The sequence below is a fragment of the Dromiciops gliroides genome, chromosome 5 (assembly GCF_019393635.1).
Source record: "Dromiciops gliroides isolate mDroGli1 chromosome 5, mDroGli1.pri, whole genome shotgun sequence".
NCBI classification, from domain to species: Eukaryota; Metazoa; Chordata; class Mammalia; order Microbiotheria; family Microbiotheriidae; genus Dromiciops; species Dromiciops gliroides.
The window spans coordinates 102,516,658-102,536,641 of record NC_057865.1 but is presented as its reverse complement, the minus strand read 5'-3'; the positions used below and the strand labels follow the sequence as shown (position 1 = coordinate 102,536,641).

Genomic DNA, 19,984 nt, shown 5'->3' with positions numbered 1-19,984 from the left:
AAAAAAACTGTGGAATCTGGATGCAGATTGAACCATACCATTTCTACTTTTTTGTTTTTTGTTTTTGAGGGTTTTCCCTTTTGTTCTGATTCTTCTTTCACAGCATGACTAATGCATAAATATGTTTAATGTGTTTGTACATATATAACCTGTATCAGATTGCTTACTGTCTTGGGGAGGGGGAAGGGAGAAAAATTGGAACTAGAAATCTTATAAAAACAAATGTTGAAAACTATTTCTATATTTAACTGGAAAATAATAAAATACTTTTTATGATTTTAAAAAATGCTCTAACTCATTAGTGTTTGGAGAAATGCAGGTCAAAAAAATTCTGGGTACTATCTTAAACTTATTGGATTGAATAATAGGACACCAGAGGAAAATGACAAATGTTGTGGGGGATATGGGGAAAATGAGACATTAATACACTCTTGGTAAAGCTGTAAACTGATTCAAATATACTGTAGAGCAATTTGGAACTATGGCCAAGGGAATATAAAACCATGCACACTTTTTGACCTAGCAATACCACTACTGGGTTGCTATCCTAAAAGAGATATTTTTTTAAAAGTTGGATTCAAAATTGGGGTGATGGCCATCACTTGGGGAAAGACTGAACAATGGATATCTTCCAAGAAATTATCAGGGAAAATTGTCCTGATATTCTAGAAGCAAAAGGTAAAATATAAATTCAAAGAATCAATCAATCACCTCCTGAAAGAGATCCCAGGAAGGATCTTCCAGGAAGATCCAGAAATTCCAGAGTTCCCAGATCAAGGAGGAAATATTGTAAGCAGTCAGAAACAAACAATTCAAGTACTGTGGAGCCACAGTCAGGATAACACAACATCTAGTAGCTTCAACATTAAAGGACCAGAGGGCATGAAATATGATATTTCAGAAGGCAAAGAAACTGGGATTACAACCAAGGATCACCTAAGCAGCAAACCTGAATATGATCTTTCAGGGGAAAATGGGAATTCAATCGAAGAGAGGACTTTCAGGCATTTTGTGATGAAAAACCTAAACTGAATAGAAAATTTGACTTTCATATAAAAGACCCTAGAGAAGCATAAAAAGGTAAACAGGAAAAAAGAAATCATGGGGGATAAAGATTAAACTGTTTACATTACTACATGGGGAGATAAAACTTCTAACTCATAAGATCTTTCTCAGTATTAGGATAGCTAAAAGGAATAAAATTAAACAGAGGGCACAGGTATGAATTGAATATGAAGGAATGATAGCTATAAAGCATTTACTTTTTGTTTATCTTGTTTTTTGTGGAGCAGGCATGGTGGGGTGGCTTCTGTCTGGGACCAGATATGGGCTCAGAGCCTCCTGGGCCCAGGGCTGGTGCTTTGTCTACTGTGTCACCTAGCAGACCCATGATGACATCTTCAAAATAAAGTTAAGGGGTAAGAGGAATGCACTGGAAGAAAGAGAAAGGGAGAGGTGGACTGGAGAAAAGTAGTTCACATAAAAGAAACAAGAAAAAGCATATGGAGTGAGGGGAAGATGGGGAAGGAGTGGGGGAATGAGTGAACCTTACTCTTATCAGAAATGGCTCAAAGAGGGAATAACATACACACTCAAATAGGTATAGGAATTTATTGTGCCCTGAGGGAAAGTGGGAGGGGAAGGAGTTGGGGGAGAGGTAATGGAAGGAAGGGAAAATTGGGGGAGGGGACAGTAAAAAGCAACACTTTCGAGGAGGGATAGGATGAAGAAAGATAGAAAATAGTATAAATATCATGGGGAGGGAATAAGATGGAGGATAATACAGTTAGCAATAGTAACTGTGAAAGAAATGATGAGCAGGATGATATCAGAACGACACATGAAAAATGCAAATCATCAACAGAGGAAGAACTGATGGTGTCTGAATAAAGATTGAATTATAGTTTTATTTGTTAGCTCCTCTTTCTAAAGGTATTTTATTTTCTTTCACAACCTGACTAATGAGAAGATATTTTGCATAACTGTACATGTATGACTTATATTGAATTGCTGGATTTCATAGGGAGGGATGAGGAGGGAGGGAGGAAGAAAATTTAAAATGCAAATTTTTTTTAAATCAATATGAAAAGTAATGATGAGCAGGAGTTCAGAGAAATCTGGAAGGACTTACTTGAACTGATACTGAGTGAGAGGAGCAGAACCAGGAGAACATTGTACACAGTATCAACAACATTGTGTGTTGATTAACTGTTATAGACTTGACTCTTCTCAGCAATACAATGGTCCAAGATAGTTCCAAAGGACTCATGATGGAAAATGCTCCCTGAATACAAAAAACAAACAAATAAACAAAAATCTGTAGAATCTAGATGCAGATTGAACCATAATATTTCTCCTTTTTTTGTTTTCCTTTTCTGAGGTTTGTCCCTTTTGTTCTGATTCTTCTTTCACAGCATGACTAATGCAGAAATATGTTTAATGTGATTGCACATATATAACCTATATCATATTGCTTGCTGTCTTGGGGAGGGGGAAGGGAGGAGAGGGAGGGAGAAAAATTTGAAACTAGAAATCTTATCAAAACAAATGTTGAAAACTCTACATGTAAGTAGAAAATAATAAAATACTTTTATGACAGAAAAGAAGAGTATATGATACATCCAGGGAAAATAAAATGGGACGTAGATCAAATTTCAGTACTTTTCAAGGAAAGGGGAGTGGTCAGGAAGACAAAATGTCCACTGGCATAGAGTCAGCTCTTTTATCTGCCCTTCCTCAGCCCTTGTCTCTGTTTTGTTCTGGCCACACCTCTCACGTCTTGCTGCCACATACACTCACTGCTTTCAGTGGGACTTGTTTGTGTTCTAAGGAAGTAACCTTTCACTTAATGACTTATCATGGAAAAAATCACCTGCTGAGGGAAAAGCAGGCTGACCATTTTTTTTTCACTCTTCTATTTGAAAAGTTCTAGCTCACCTCCACCTTTAGATAAACTTCCCCATAAATGATCTCCATTCTGCCCACCCTTCCACTTCTGCTCTTCCCATCCTTTACTCAGCTCCAAAAGTTAATAGATAGTACTAATGTGATGGGTCTTTAAGCTGTGGAGAAGGGTAGAAGTATCACCATAACTACCAGAATGTCTCCTTATTTCTTCAAGTGCTATACATTCACTAATTCTTTTTTATTTCTTTTTAAAATTTTAATAATAAACATATTTTATTGTTTTCCAGTTACATGTAAAGATAGTTTTCAACATTTGTTTTCATAGGCTTTTTAGTTTCAGATTTTTCTCCCACCCTCCCTCCCCCCCCAAGATGGAAAGCAATCTGATATAGATTATATATGTACAATAACATTAAACATATTTCTGCATTAGTCATATTGTGAAAGAAGAAGCAGAATGCAAGGGGAAAACCTCAAAAAAGAGGGGGAAAACAGCCAAAAAGTAGAAACAGTATGGTTCAATCTGTATTCATAATCAACAGTTCTTTTTTCTGGATGCGGAGAGCATTTTCCATCTTGAGTCCTTTGGCACTATCTTGGACCATAGATAGTATTGCTGAGAAGAGTCAAGTCTATCACAGTTGATCATCACACAATGTTTCTGTTATTGTGTACAAAGTTCTCCTGGTTCTGCTCATCTTGCTCAGCAGCAGTTCATGCAAGGCCTTCCAAGTTTCTCTGAAATACTCCTACTCACTGTTTTTTACAGTACCATAGTATTCCATTACATTCATATACCACAACTTGTTTGGCCATTCCCTAATTGGTGGGCATTCCTTTGATTTCCAATTCTTTGCCACCACAAAGAGAGCTGCTATAAATATTTTTGTACATGTGGCGTGTCACCTGCTGGAGAATTACTGTAGGAAAGCTCCACCATGAGAAGGTGCCTGAGGGCAAGACATGTGGCTTTTCTTTGTCATCAGTAAGTGATGTTTGCTGGTGGGAGGAAGAGGGGGCGAGGCTGGCGCTCTCCCTCTCTTTTGTGAGGTCTCTGGTGGAGAGTGGAGCTAAAATGTGCTCTCCCTTTGATAGATAGATGAATCTGGGCCTTTCTCTCTTCACCAAATTCTTATTCTCCTTAATAAATGCTTAAAAGTCTAAATTATTGCTAAAGCTTATAATTTATTGGCGACCACTCATTAGATATTTTAGACAGACTAGCTAGAATTTTAGCCCTAACATCCTTCTTCTATGAACTCTTTGGGACACAGACCTAGTAGTAGTATTACTGGGTCAAAAGGTATGTACAGTTCCATAGCCCTTTGGGCATAGATCCAAATTGCTCTCCAGAATGGTTGGAGCAGTTCACAGCTCCACCAAGAATGCATTAGGGTTCCAATTTTTCCACAGCTTCTCCAACATTTATTATTTTCCCTTTTTTATCATATTAGCCAATCTGATAGGTATGAGGTGGTACCTCAGAGTTGTTTTAATTTATATTTCTCTTATCAATAGTGATTTAGAGCATTTGTTCATCTGAAAACTGCCTGTTCATATCCTTTGACCATTTCTCAATTGGAGGATGACTTGCATTCTTATAAATTTAATTTATTTCCCTATATATTTTAGAAATGAGACCTTTATCAGAAATACTGGCTGTAACATTTTTTTCTCATCTTTCTGCCTCTCTTCTAATTTTGGCTGCATTGCTTCTGTTTTTACAAAAATTTTAATTTAATGTTATCAAAGTCTTCCATCTTGCATTTCATAATATTCTCTATCTCTTGTTTGGAAATAAATTGTTTTCCTCTTCATAGATCTGAGAGGTAAACTACTCTTTCCTCTCCTATTTTACCTATGGTATCATCTTTTATGTCTAAATCTTGAACCCATTTTGACCTTATTTTTGTATAAGGTATAAGATGTTAGTCTATGCCTAGTTTCTGCCATACCATCTTCCAGTTTTCCCAGTAGTTTTTGACAAATACTGAGCTACTATCCCAGAAGCTGGAGTCTTTGGGTTTATCAAACAGTGGATTACTATAGTCACTTACTACTGGGTCTCCTGTGCCTAAACTATTCCATTGATCCTCCACTCTATTTCTTAGCCATTACCAAATAGCTTTGATGACTGATACTTTATAGTAAAGCTTCAGATTTGGTATGGCTAGCCCACCTACCTGACATTCACTAATTCTTTTTTTTTTTTTAATGTATGAGGTATTTTATTTTTTCCATTACATGTAAAGATAGTTCTCAACTTTTGTTTATACATGCTTTACAATTTCAGATTTTTCTCCCTCCCTCCCCTCCCTCCCCCCTCCCCTAGACAGCAGGTAATCTGATATAGGTTATATCTATATATCTCTATACATATACATATAGATATATAGATATATATACACACATATATATATATACACATAATAACATTAATCCTATTTCTGCATTAATCCTGTTACAAGAGAAAGAATCAGAGCAGTGATGCAAAACCTCAAAATAGAAAAAAAAAACAACAGCACCCAAAACAAAATAAATAATATGGTTCAATCAGCATCTATACTCCACAGTTCTTTCTTTCTTTTTTTTTCTTGGATTTGGAGATCCTCTTCTATCATGAGTTCCCTGGAACTCTTCTGTACCATTGCATTGGTGAGAAGAATATAGTCCATCACAGTAGGTCAACACTCAATGTTGATGATACTGTGTACAATGTTCTTCTGGTTCTGCTCGTCTCACTCATCATCAGCTCACGTAAGACCCTCCAGGTTTCTCTGAACTCTTCCTGCTCATCATTTCTTACAGCACAATAGTATTCCATTGTATTCATATACCACAACTTGTCCAGCCATTCCCCAATTGATGGGCACCCCCTCAACTTCCAATTCCTTGCTACCACGTAAAGAGCAGCTATAAATATTTTTGTACATGTGGGTCCCTTTCCCCCTTCCATGATTTCTTTGGGCAAAAGACCTAAAAGTGGGATTGCTGGGTCAAAAGGTATGCACAGCTTTATCGCCCTTTGGGCATAATTCCAAATTGCTCTCCAGAATGGTTGGATCAGCTCACAGCTCCACCAACAATGCATTAGTGTTCCAATTTTCCCACAGCCTCTCCAACATTTATTATCTTCCTTCTTTGTCATTTTAGCCAATCTGATAGGTGTCAGGTGGTACCTCAGAGTTGTTTTAATTTGCATCTCTCTAATCATTAGAGATTTAGAGCATTTTTTCATATGGGAATAGATAGCTTTGGTTTCTTCATCAGAAAACTGCCTGTTCATATCCTTTGACCATTTCTCAATTGGGGAATGACTTGGATTCTTATAAATTTGATTTAATTCCCTATATATTTTAGAGATGAGGCCTTTATCAGAAGCACTGGCCTCAAAAATTGTTTCCCAGCTTTCTGCCTCCCTTCCAATTTTGGATGCATTGCTTCTGTTTGTACAAAAATTTTTTAATTTAATATAATCAAAATCATCCATTTTGCATTTTATAATATACTCTATCTCTTGTTTGGTCAAAAACTGTTTTCCTTTCCAAAGATCTGATAGGTAGACTATTCCTTTCTCTCCTAATTTACCTATGGTATCACCTCTTATGTCTAAATCATGTATCCATTTTGACCTTATTTTAGTATAAGGTGTAAGATGTTGGTCTATGCCTAATTTCTGCCATACTATCTTCCAGTTTTCCCAGCAGTTTTTGTCAAATACTGAGTTCCTATACCAGAAGCTGGAGTCTTTGGGTTTATCAAACACTACATTACTAGTGTCATTTACTACTGCATTTCCTGAGCCTAGCCTATTCCATTGATCTACCACTCTATTTTTTAGCCAGTACCAGATAGTTTTGATGACTGCCGCTTTATAGTAAAGCTCCAGGTTTGGTACCGCTAACCCACCTTCCTGTGAATTTTTTTTCATTATTTCCCTGGATATTCTTGATTTTTTGTTTTTCCAGATGAATTTTGTTATTATTTTTTCTAGCTGTATAAAATAATTTTTAGGTAGTCTGATTGGTATGGCACTGAATAAGTAAATTAATTTAGGCAGTATTGTCATTTTTACTATATTAGCTCTACCTATCCATGAGCAATTGATATCTTTCCAATTATTTAGATATGATTTGATTTGTGTGAAGAGTGTTTGGTAGCTGTGTTCATAGAGTTCCTGGGTTTTTCTTGGCAAATAGACTCCCAAGTATTTTATATTATCTACCATTACTTTAAACGGAATTTCTCTTTCTATCTCTTGCTGCTGAACTTTGTTGGTCATGTATAGAAATGCTGATGATTTATGTGGATTTATTTTATATCCTGCTACTTTGCTAAAGTTGTTCATTGTTTCAAGTAATTTTTGACTTGATTCTCGAGGATTCCTTAAGTATACCATCATATCATCTGCAAAGAGTGATAGTTTTGTTTCCTCCTTGCCTATTCTGATTCCTTTAATTCCTTTCTCTTCTCTGATTGCTAAAGCTAACATTACTAGAACAATATTAAATAATAGGGGTGATAATGGACATCCCTGTTTCACCCCTGATCTTATTGGGAAGGCCTCTAATTTATCTCCATTGCATATAATACTTGCTGATGGCTTTAGGTAGATACTGTTTATTATTCTAAGGAAAGCTCCCCGTATTCCTAAACTCTCTAGTGTTTTTATTAGGAATGGGTGCTGTACTTTGTCAAAAGCTTTCTCTGCATCTATTGAGATAATCATATGATTTTGGTTGGTTTTCTTATTGATGTGGTTGATTATGTTAATAGTTTTCCTAATGTTGAACCAGCCCTGCATTCCTGGTATAAATCCCACCTGGTCATAGTGTATTATCCTGGTGATCACTTGCTGTAATCTCCTTGCTAATATATTATTTAAGATTTTAGCATCAATATTCATTAGGGAAATTGGTCTATAATTTTCTTTCTCTGTTTTTGCTTTGCCTGGTTTTGGTATCACCACCATATTTGTGTCATAAAACGAATTTGGTAGAACTCCTTCTTCACCTATTTTTCCAAATAATTAGTATAATATTGGAATTAATTGTTCTTTAAATGTTTGGTAAAATTCACCCGTAAACCCATCTGGCCCTGGGGATTTTTTCTTAGGGAGTTCATTAATAGCTTGTTCAATTTCTTTTTCTAATATGGGTTTATTTAAGGATTTTATTTCCTCTTCAGTTAACCTGGGCAGTTTGTATTTTTGTAAATATTCATCCATTCCATTTAGATTGTCAAATTTATTGGCATACAGTTCGGCAAAATATTTCCTAATTATTGCTTTAATTTCCACTTCATTGGTGGTAACATCACCCTTTTCATTTTTGATACTGGTAATTTAGTTTTTTCTTTCTTTTTTTTAATCAAATTAACCAATATTTTATCTATTTTATTGGTTTTTTCATAAAACCAGCTCTTAGTTTTATTGATTAATTCTATAGTTTTTTTGCTTTCAATCTTATTAATTTCTCCTTTAATTTTCAGGATCTCTAATTTAGTGTCTAATTGGGGATTTCTAATTTGTTCTTTTTCTAGCTTTTTAAGTTGCATGCCCAATTCATTAATCTCCTCTTTCTCTTTTTTATTCATGTAAGCATTTAGAGCTATAAATTTTCCCCTAAGCACTGCTTTGGCTGCATCCCATAGATTTTGGTATGTTGTCTCATGATTGTCATTCTCTTGGATAAAGTTATTGATTGTTTCTATGATTTCTTGTTTGGCCCATTCATTCTTTAGAATGAAATTATTTAGTTTCCAATTGATTTTCATTCTACTTTTCCCTGGCTCTTTCTTACATGTAATTTTTATTGCATCATGATCTGAGAAGGATGCATTTACTATTTCTGCCTTTCTACATTTGACTATGATGTTTTTGTGCCCTAATACATGGTCAATTTTTGAAAATGTGCCATGTACTGCTGAGAAAAAAGTATATTCCTTTCTATCCCCATTCAATTTTCTCCAGACATCTATCATGTCTAATTTTTCTAGTAATCTATTCACCTCTTTCACTTCTTTCTTATTTATTTTTTGGCTAGATTTATCTAATTCTGAGAGGGGGAGATTCAGATCCCCCACTAGTATAGTATTACTATCTAATTCCTCTTGTAACTCATTTAACTTCTCCTCTAAGAACTTGGATGCTATACCACTTGGCGCATACATATTTAATATTGATATTACTTCATTATCTATAGTACCTTTAAGTAAGATGTAATTTCCTTCCTTATCTCTTTTAATGAGATCTATTTTTGCCTGCACTTTGTCTGAGATAAGGATTGCTACCCCTGCCTTTTTTACTTTAGCTGAGGCATAATATATTCTGCTCCAGCCTTTTACCTTTACTCTGTGTGTATCTCTCTGCTTCAAATGTGTTTCTTGTAAACAGCATATTGTAGGGTTCTGGTTTTTAATCCACTCTGCAATTCGCTTCCGTTTCATAGCAGAGTTCATCCCATTCACATTCACAGTTATTATTACTGACTGTCTATTCCCCTCTATTCTATTTACCCCCTTTGTACCTTTCCCCCCTTCTTTCACCCTATTCCTCCTCACTGACGTTTTACTTCTTACCCCTGCCTCCCCCGATCTGCCCTCCCTTTTTATCACCCCCCCTCTTTTCTTTACCCTTTTCTCCCTTGCTTTTGTCCTCCCTTCTATCAGTCCCCCCCTTTCCCTTCCCCTTTTGTTTCCCTAAAGAATGAGTTAAGTTTCTTTATCCCAATGAACGTATATGTTATTCCCTCTTTGAGTCAAATCTAATGAGAATAGGGTTGAAACCATGTTCCCCCCTCCTTTCTTTCCCTCTATTGTAATAGGTTTTTTTCCACCTCTTCATATGATATAATTCATCCCATTCCACCTCCCCTTTCCTCTCCTCCCCATAGACTCCCTTTTTATCCCCTTAATTCTTTTGTATCATCACATCAAAGACAATTTATATTTATACCCTCTATATAAAGTCCTTCTCTCTGCCCAAATACATTTACAGTTCTTAAGAGTTATGAGTATTATCTTCCTGTGTAGGGATATAAAGTTTAACCTAATAGGGTAACTTTTTTTTTCCCCTCTGTTTACCTTTTTAAACTTCTCTTGAGTCTTATATGTTGAGATCAAATTTTCTATTCAGTTCTGGTCTTCTCACCGGGAAAGATTGAAAGTCCCCAATGTCATTAAATGTCCATCTTTTCCCCTGAAAGAAAATGCACATTTTTGCTGGGTAATAGATTCTTGGCTGCAATCCAAGCTCCTTTGCCTTCCGAAATATCATATTCCAAGCCTTGCGGTCCTTTAATGTTGAAGCTGTGAGGTCCTGAGCAATCCTGACTGTGGCTCCATGATATTTAAATTGCTTCTTTCTGGCTGCTTGGAGTATTTTCTCCTTCACCTGATAATTCTGGAATTTGGCTACAATATTCCTTGGAGTTTTCCTTTTGGGGTCTCTTTCAGGAGGTGATCAGTGGATTCTTTCAATGATGATTTTATCCTCTGATTCTATGATATCAGGGCAGTTCTCCTTAATAATTTCCTGGAATATGGTGTCTAGATTCTTTTTCTGGTCATGGCTTTCAGGCAGTCCAGTGATTCTCAAATTGTCTCTCCTCGATCTGTTTTCCAGATCAGTTGTCTTTCCAATGAGGTATTTCACATTTTCTTCTATTTTTTCATTTTTTTTATTCTGCTTGACTGATTCTTGGTGTCTCATGGATTCCTTATCCTCCAACTGTCCCACTTTAATTTTTAAGGCATTGTTTTCTTCAGTGAGATTATGTACCTTTTTTTCCATTTGGCTAAGTGAATTTTTTAAGGTATTGTTTTCTTCAGTGAGATTATGCAGCTTTTTTTCCATTTGGCCAAATGAATTTTTTAAGGCTTTGTTTTCTTCAGCTTCCTTTTCCAAGCTGCTGATTCTTTTTTCATAGTTTTTTTGTTTTGCTTTCATTTCTCTCCCCATTTTTTCTTCTACCTCTTGCAATTGATTTTTAAAATCCTTTTTGAGCTCTTCCAGGAAGGCTTTTTGTTCTTGCGACCAATTCACCTTCCCTTGTGAGGCTTCAGATGTAGACAATTTGAAGCTATTGTCCTCATCTGAGTTTGTGTTGGCTTCTTCCCTATTGATACAGAAGCTCTCAATGGAGAGGGCTCTTTTTTGCTTCTTACTCATTATTGCAGCTTATTTATTTATTCTTTAAGTTGAGGTCTGCTCTGGGGGCACCAGGGTCCCTGTTTTGGGCTTCTTGTGCAGGTGTATAGGTGCTGTGTGACCGGGCTTTTACTCTGAGGCCTTTACGGTGTGTGGAGATCCCCTGCCCTGCACTTCCTGTCTGATTGTGCTCGGCCAGCCAGGCTCCAGACCCCGGTGTCTGATCCCACCGTTCGTGGCCCTCTCGGCCGGTGCAGGTAGGTTTTTCCACTGTCCTTCTTGGCCACCAGATTTTTGAGCCAGGTTCCGGGAGCCTCAGTTGTTCGGCTGTGGCCCGCAGCTCCTGCTGACTTGCCCCGACCCCCTCAGCGCTGGGTTGCTGCCCTGCGCTGGGCCTCCCTTTTGCCCGAGTCAGACCGACCTTTTCCTGAAGTCTTCTAAATTATCTCTGGTTGGAGGACTGTGTCTCTCTGTCTCTTTGCAGGTTCTGTAGTTTCAGAATCCGTCCAGAGGCTTGATTTAATGTTCGTTTTGAGGGAACAGAAGGAGAGCTCAGGCAGCTTGCTGCTTCCTCTCCGCCATCTTGGCTCCGCCCCGACATTCACTAATTCTTACAACGTAAAAGTATTCTAATCCTTTCACATGCTATGGTTTGTTCAGTCTCTCTGATTGATGTACATTCACCTTGTTCCCATTTCCCCCCACTTTTCTTTGCTACTACAAAATTCTTCTGGAATTTTTTTGGGTAGAATCATATATATTTAGTGTGACTATGTATATACATATATATGTATGTACACATATACATACATGTGTACATGTTTATGTATGTACACATGTATACATACATGTGTGTGCATATGTCTATGTGTGTATATACATACACACACATACACATACATAAACACAAAACAGACACAACTATATATCCAACTGTAAAGGACCTTACAAATCAATTAATTCAAGCTCCCCCTTTCACAGATGAGGAACGTGACACAAAGAAAGATGAAGTGGTTTGCCTATGATCATACAGCTAATAAGAAGCAGATATATATATATATATATATTTTTTTTTTTTAGTGAGGCAATTGGGGTTAAGTGACCTGCCCAGGGTCACACAGCTAGTAAGTGTTATGTGTCTGAGGCCAGATTTGAACTCAGGTACTCCTGACTCCAGGGCTGGTGCTTTATCCACTGTGCCATCTAGCTGCCCCCAGAGATATATTTTGAATGCAGGCCCTCTGATTCCAAATGTCTTTCTATTCTGCCATACTGTTTCTCCTTTCACCTTTTTGAAATATTGGAATAACATTGAAGAAACTCTAGGCTTCTGATATCATGTTCATTGCTCATGAATCCTCAAAGCTTCACCAAAAATTGCTTTTAAATTATGTCTACACATTATTGGGATGTACTTCCCCTGTGATTGTGCATTTTAGCACATTTAAATTGGTTAGAACAGAGCTTAGGTATCTAAGTATGGGGCTTGACAGAAAACAGATATGGTCTTGGGAGAGATGAAGCCTTAATAGTCTCCAATAGAAATACTCATCCTTAGAGATGGCAATCATAGAGATCCATTGACAGAGTTGTTAATACATGTTTGGAGAAGGGAATAGAGTCCAAGAAAAGAAGGGAATTAAATGGTCTCCAGTGATGGCAGCAATCAGAGTCAATATCAGAACAATACAAATTCATAGACACAGCTTCCCAGAGAGATTGACATGAATTCCCAAACTAAAACTCTTAGAGAGAAGTAGGGAAACGGAACAATGTCTGCAGAGAGAAGGAGAGAACAAAGGCCAACCATAACATGGACTAGCAAAATGGACCCTTGGGCATACAATTCCTGCTAGTTAGTCATCATATGTTTCTTTGATGGAAAGAGGAGTGACAAAGAACCCAGGTCTATTTCCCATCAGATGATGTTTAAACTACATAAATATGGAGTGATACATACATCTCCATTGGAGAATTGAGGGTCAGAGGAAGAAAAGAGAATTAGCTTGAAGGTTTATAGGTTTGTGTGTTCACTTTGTTTTATGTCTTTGTATTGTGTCTTGTGTCCAATATGTGTTGTTAACTTGGGAGCTACATGGTACCTGTTTCTGAAAAGAAACTGAAGACATAGACATCTGTCGAAACCTAGATATAAGCTGCATTCTGAGGTTCTTTGGGAAGATGCTGGTGGGGAGTGGAAAGGGCAAATAAGTCAATACTCTGATGTTACAAGGGATATCCTAGGTCGTATCATGAGACAAAGTGAGTATATTTTAAGAGATGTCTCTAAGAATGAATCCTGTCTGTGTAAACCCAGGTTATTTGGAACATGTATTACTTATGCTTTCATCCAGGTTATTGAAAAAAATCAAATAGGGCTAAGGACAGAGGCCCAACACATTCTCTTGAAGATCTTCTCTCAACTTGATATTTTTCTGGTTCTGAAGACACCTAACCAAGCTATCATGTAGTTCACCTAGTTCCATTTTATTCATTTGTACATAGTAAGTGCTTAATAGACATTGTCAAATACTTTATTTAAATCGAGGAAAACTCTTGATTCCCCAATATAGAAACTCCTGCTCCAATTAACCCCAGTTAATTCTCACAGGCATCAATTTTTTGAAATGCCCACGGAAACTTCTTTACCTTAACAGCAATTTATCTATGAGAAGGCTAAAAATAAGAGAACTGATACAAGATGGTAGGAAAGGTAAAGGTGGCAGGTGTGTGGGGTGGGAAGGAGGAAAGAGGTGACTTCCTGCTTTATGAACACTTTGTACCCACTCACAACACTATAAAAAGCTGAGGGCTTCCATTGAATAGCCAAACAAACCCTGCCAACATGAATCCTGTTCTGATCTTGGCTTTTGTTGGAGCAGCTGGTAAGCCCTCCTGGTCACTTTATAACCTTTACTGCCTCTGGCCTGTAGAACATTCTGGACATTCTCTCAAACCATCCTCCTGTCTTCTTCTTCAGTCAGTTCTTCACCAACCACCATCATATTTGGCTACTTTCTCTCCTCATCTGTCAATCTTTTCTAGCTTCCCTTTCCTAGTTCCCTTCCACTTCATTCACTTCTTTTTGTCTCCAATATGCACAATTATAGGATTGTGTCTTAACCAAATCTCTGCATGCAATGATAGAGCTGGAAATGTGTGGCAGTGAAACTTCTGGGGGAACAAATTAGGGAGGAAGGAAGCAGAAGCAAGTGGGAAAAATTAATGTCAGAAAAATAATAAGGTTAAAGGTAAAATAGAACCAGTGAATTAAGATGCTAGTCTGAATAGGAAGGGAAAGAAGGGAGGGACAGTAATGAAATTTGAGCTTCTTAAGGGAAGAAAATATTTCATTTCTATCTTTGAATGCCCCAGTTCTAACAGTTCCTGGAACAAGAATGGGTGATTGTTAGTGATTGTTGATTGAATCTACTGACTGGGATAATGCAAATATCCTTCCCTGTTTTAAATCTACAGAGGTAGAATGTAGGAAAACCTGTGTAAAATAAGGTAGAGACAAATGCAGGATGCAGTTTGGGGACAAGCTACAAGAGGCTAATATGACTTGAAGGGACAGAAGAAATAATGGAGAGCAGGAGAATATCCAAGAGGGTAGAAGACCTGTCGTATGGATGGGACTTAAAGGAGTTCATAAAAAGAACATGGATAAGTGAAGTAGCATTTATTACTTGTCCTTCTGATACTCATAAAGGTATTTCTGGGGCTCCTGTCAGATTGGCCATTCTTTAAGTCTTGAAGAAACCAGATGAGAGAAAGACAGACAGAGAAGATAAAGACAGAGAGACAGAGGCAGAAAGAAGCAGTGAGACTCAGAGAGCGAGATAGAAAGAAACAGAGACAGACATACACAGAGACAGAGAATGAAACACATGGAAAAAAACAATAACTGACACACACAGAGAGAAGTAGAAACAGAAAGACACACAGAAAAGGATAGACAGAGGGACAGAGCTATTGATTATGTTAACCATGATTATAATAGTAATGACATCTGGACTTTGAAGGGACTTTGTAGAAGATAAATTCTAGAAATCACCCCTAGGGCTTAGACCTCACATGCTGTTAAATTCTCTTTTCCAAATTTTCCCCTCAAGTTGCTTTCTCCACTGATGATGACGATAAGATCATTGGGGGGTACACCTGTAAGAAGAACAGCGTCCCCTACCAGGTGTCCCTGAATGATGGCTCTCATTTCTGTGGTGGCTCCCTCATCAATGATCAGTGGGTGGTGTCAGCTGCTCATTGCTACACATCGTAAGTAATAGAATTGGTGCAGCCCCCAGGCTGGTTTGCACAGCCACCTATGTTACCTCTCGGAGACCTCATGTGGGGAAATGGGTGCAATTTCGGTTGAAGAACAGAAAGTCAGAGAAGTTAGACTCATCATCCACAGAGCACACTGAGATTTTTTTTAAAAGGGTGACAGGAGAACTCATAGATTAAACTTGATGTTACATGGCTCAAAATGAGTCATACAGAGTAAGCAAAAGCCCAAAGAGTTGGGAAGAGGGTGCAGTTTTCAATTGTCTAGGAGTAATGTTTCATTCCTCCATGCCACCCTCTCATTAAGGCAAGAAGTGGGCAGGCTTTTGCAAAATACACACCCATCCCTTGTATTTCCCTATAGAGCAGGATTGTAGTCAATGCTCCTTGACACACACACATATACAAACACACACAAGCACACACAATCCCATGACATATTATTTATATTACATTTGTAGTAATCCAAAGTGTGCAGAATCCTAGGTAGAATATCTCCCCAGTTCTTAGAAGAGAATAACCTTTGTGGGCACATCCAGCATTGAAAATAATTGTTCTCATCAGCCAAATTCAGGTGACACTGGGAGAGTATAACATACATGTCCTTGAGGGAAATGAACAGTTCATTGACTCAGAAAAGGTTATCCGCCACCCAAGCTACAACAGTCAGACTGCGGATAATGACATCATGCTGATCAAGCTGAAAACCCCAGCTGTTCTCAACACTCATGTGGCTGCCATCTCCCTCCCTACGTCCTGTGCACCAGCAGGCACTGAGTGTCTCATCTCTGGTTGGGGCAAAACCGCGAGCTCTGACAGTGAGTAGCTTTCCCCTGTCCCCTACTTTTACATTAGGTCAACCCTCCTGACCCTAGGCCAGCTTCTTCCTTCATCCTATTCTCTATAGTACCCCCTTACCTTTCCTTCTACTTCCTGATCCCAGGAAGCCCAAGATATAAATAAATACTTCTTGGATACTGAAAACAACCAATGTAGAAAAACCCCAAGATCTTTTCCAAATTTTTTATTTCTTTTGACTGCCTCACTAACACTAGCCTACTTGCAGGATACTTCCTCACCTCTCCCCAACCCCATTGAATGTCATATTGTTGCAAATAAGAACATTTACTAAGGAATTTGGGAAAAGAGTAAAATTAGTCAAAATGACATCCAGAAGCATTTAGTAATCTAAGTTACAAAGATACAGAGACATTCTCTATTTTGTTTTTTATTCGGCCTGTCTGGCATTATAGTCTCACTTCTAATTCAGTTTCCTTTCCTTTGTTTGGATCTATACTCTAATATACTTGCCAATTTAGACAAAGCTCATTCTCTTTTGAGGGCAACTAAGTGGTAGAGCACGGGGCTTGGAATCAGGAAGACATCTTTCTAAGTTCAAATTTTGCCTCAGACACTTACTAATTGTATGACCATGGAAAAGTGACTTAATCCTGTTTGCCTCAGTTTCCTCATCTGTAAAGTTAACTGGCAAAAGAAAATTGCGAAAACTTCTAGTCTTTTTGCCAAGAAAGAAATCCTCAAATGGGGTCATGAAGAATCAGCAATGACTGAAACAACCAAATGAAAGTTCTCTCTTTAGACATAGCTCAACTCTTTCTAATCTAATTTCTAGCCTGAACTCAGTCTAAGTGAATAGAAATGGTTGTACCATTTTAAAGAGTAAAAGTTAAGCTAGATGGTGTGATGGAAAGCAGACTGAGGAAACCCTGGATTTGAGACCCAGCTCTTAAACTCATTAGATCTAATACCTTAGACTAGGGACTGTCTCTCTCTTGACCCTATTCAACCCAATCAAAGGGACACTGAATTTAAAGCCAGACGACCCTAGCTCAAATACTGGTCCTGTGAGTCCCTTCTTCTATGACCTTGGACAAGTCACTTTCTGAGCCTCAGTTTACTGATCTGCAAAAGTGAAGAGGCTATTAACCCACAGTTAATACTCTAGGCTGACCATGTATTCCTAACTGGTTTACTTATAGAACATACTTTCCACTTATCTCTAAAATTAATGTAGATTAAAATTCAGGTCTTGGGGATATTTTCTTTTCTTTTTTAAAATAAATTTTATTGATATCTAAAAATAAATAAATAAATAGATAAATGAATGAATGAATTGATGAATGAATAAATAAATAGATAAATAGAATAAAATGAAATCAAATCAAATAACAATTAAAAAGTGAGGAGGTTGGACTAAACGGCCTCAAATCTCCCTTCTGGATCTAAATGACTGTAGATTATAGGAACAGCTGGTTTTCCTTCTACTTTCTCAAAATAATATTATTTCTTTTCAAGCTTTGAAATCATGAGGCCCTGTTTCATATCTCATGAGTTCATTTAGTCCTTTATTCAATGCTAGACCTTGAATAGAAGGTATGTGCTAAATATAAGTAGCACTCATACTTTTTTCTACCAGGTTCCCACAATTCTCTATGCTCCCTGGTACCTGTTACCCCAGGATCCCCCCCAAAACTACCAACAGTATACAAGTCATTGTTATTGTTGTTGAGTTATTTCACTTGTGACTGACTTTTCATGACTGCATTTGGGGTGTTCTTGGTAGATATACAAGAGTGGTTTGTCATTTCCTTTTCCAATTCATTTTATATATGAGGAAACTGAGACAGAAGCTTAAGTAACTCACCCAGGGTTACACAGCTAGTAACTGTCTGAGGCCAGGTTTGAACATAGAAAGTTGGATCTTCTGAGTCCAGGCATGGCGTTCCAGCCACTGTACCACCTAGCTGCCATAGTATACAGGCTACTGTTCTAGAAACCCATTTTGTAATTTTCCAATTCATTTTCTGTTTCTAGAGGTGAATGTTAAACTTGTCCCAATTACAAATACTTGAAATATGCTATAATAATAGCATTCTATTTCCAGCGAGAGGAAGGACAGGGCCATATTATCACAGCTCATAATTTGGCCTCATTCTAATATTCATTAATCAAACATTTTCAGGTGATTATCATGTACAAGGTACTGTGCAGTGTGTTATGGAAAACATATGGACATGAATACCCTGGGTTCTTCCTTGAAGGAGGCTACATTCAAATAAGGATGAAGATAAAGCCTGGACCAGTGATTTCATTGCAATAGGGAATTCCACAGTGAGATGACCCCTTCTCTCACTGGAGAGTTGCTCCTTCTCTGCAATTTAAGTCTCGGAGATAATTGCCTACAAACTAAGAAATTAACTGACCTGCCCCATGTCATATAGTCAGTATGTGTCAGAAACAGGATTTAGATGTGGATCTTCCTGGTGCCAAGGCCAGTTCTTCATCCAATATGCATCACTGCCTTTCTGCAGTCTAGTAGAAGGGATGAAACAATCAATTACATGAATGACCATCATACATGAGATGTGTCATGAGAAATATCTGGAAATTATAGGCATTCCAAGGAAGGAGACATCCACACTATTTTCTCTTTTCTGTACTGAAGTTCCCAAATTCCTTTCTCCCAACTCTGATCTTAGGGTTTAGCACTCTGTTAGGTAGGTTCTTTCCTTCTTTATTCTTACAACTCCTCTGAAACTCCTCCAAATCTCATTATCATTACAGCTGTCTACCCAGATGTTCTGCAGTGTTTGGATGCTCCCCTTCTGCCTGATGCCCAATGCAAGGCCGCCTATCCTCATCATTTCACAGAAAATATTATCTGTGCTGGCTTCCTAGAGGGTGGCAAGGATTCCTGCCAGGTAAGACCCTGCCTTTCTGTAAGTGGAGGAAAACAGGGCTTTTATTTAACCCAACAGGGATCAAGGTTTAGAAAAACATCACGATCTCTGAAAAGAAAGAGAAGAGGGAATGTGTCCTTATCAGTACATTTAGAAAACCTCAAGAGGAGTTGAATTTGGGTTAAATGGGAATAATCATGAACATCTGGGGAGCCAGGAATGGTAAATGGAAGGTGATGTTGCAGAAAGACTAGATGATCTTGGAGTCAGTGATTGGGTTGTATAACTTCAGATCTCTTCCAAGTCTGAGTCAATATCCCAAGCTTCAGACAAAGGTGTGGGCTGCACTCTTCCTTTCCCTCTCCTCACTCATCCATATTCTCTATCCTCAGGGTGACTCAGGTGGTCCTCTGGTGTGTAATGGAGAGCTCCAGGGTGTTGTTTCTAAGGGCTTTGATTGTGCCCTGAAGAATTATCCTGGTATCTACACCAAAGTCTGCAATTATGTGGAGTGGATTGAGACAACACTTGCTGCTAACAACTAAAAGCCCCTGATCCCTATTTCTGTTCCTTCCTTTGGTATCCTGTGTTGGGATATGATGCCAATAAAATTATGCTCTCTAAACTGCTCATGCCTGAGATTGATTTTCTATTCATTTTTTTCCTAAGGAAATGTGGATGCTTTTCAACTGATGTGTGGAAATACAACCCAGCTTGAGGGCAAACTCAACCCTCCAGATGTCAATCCATGTAATTCTGTATATCTAGACAAGAAAGTGGCTCTCTCTGGGACAAGACTATTTCCCTTTGGCGAAAAAACAGAAACAAACATAACAGACCATTTTTTCTATGTCAGGGGGTTAATTTTAACAATCCTTCTTTATCCCAAGCTACTAAGGAATTAGTGGTAATAGAACCCTTCCAGGTATTATACACAAACTGG

General features: G+C 37.9%; 1 protein-coding gene and 1 gene segment (V, D, J or C); both read left to right on the top strand.

The window, feature by feature from the left end:
• LOC122728275 overlaps positions 1 to 19,984 on the top strand; it is a 77,164-nt gene that overhangs the window by 22,666 nt on the left and 34,514 nt on the right.
• LOC122728277 (anionic trypsin-like) lies at positions 13,902 to 19,586 on the top strand. Of its 2 annotated transcripts, XM_043966671.1 has the most exons (6): positions 13,902 to 13,941; positions 15,172 to 15,331; positions 15,585 to 15,587; positions 15,905 to 16,158; positions 18,926 to 19,062; positions 19,434 to 19,586. In XM_043966671.1, exons 1-6 carry the CDS (start codon positions 13,902 to 13,904, stop codon positions 19,584 to 19,586), a joined length of 747 nt encoding a protein of 248 aa, XP_043822606.1. The 2 variants fall into 2 exon arrangements, with proteins under 2 accessions (XP_043822606.1, XP_043822605.1); XM_043966670.1 differs by lacking the exon at positions 15,585 to 15,587.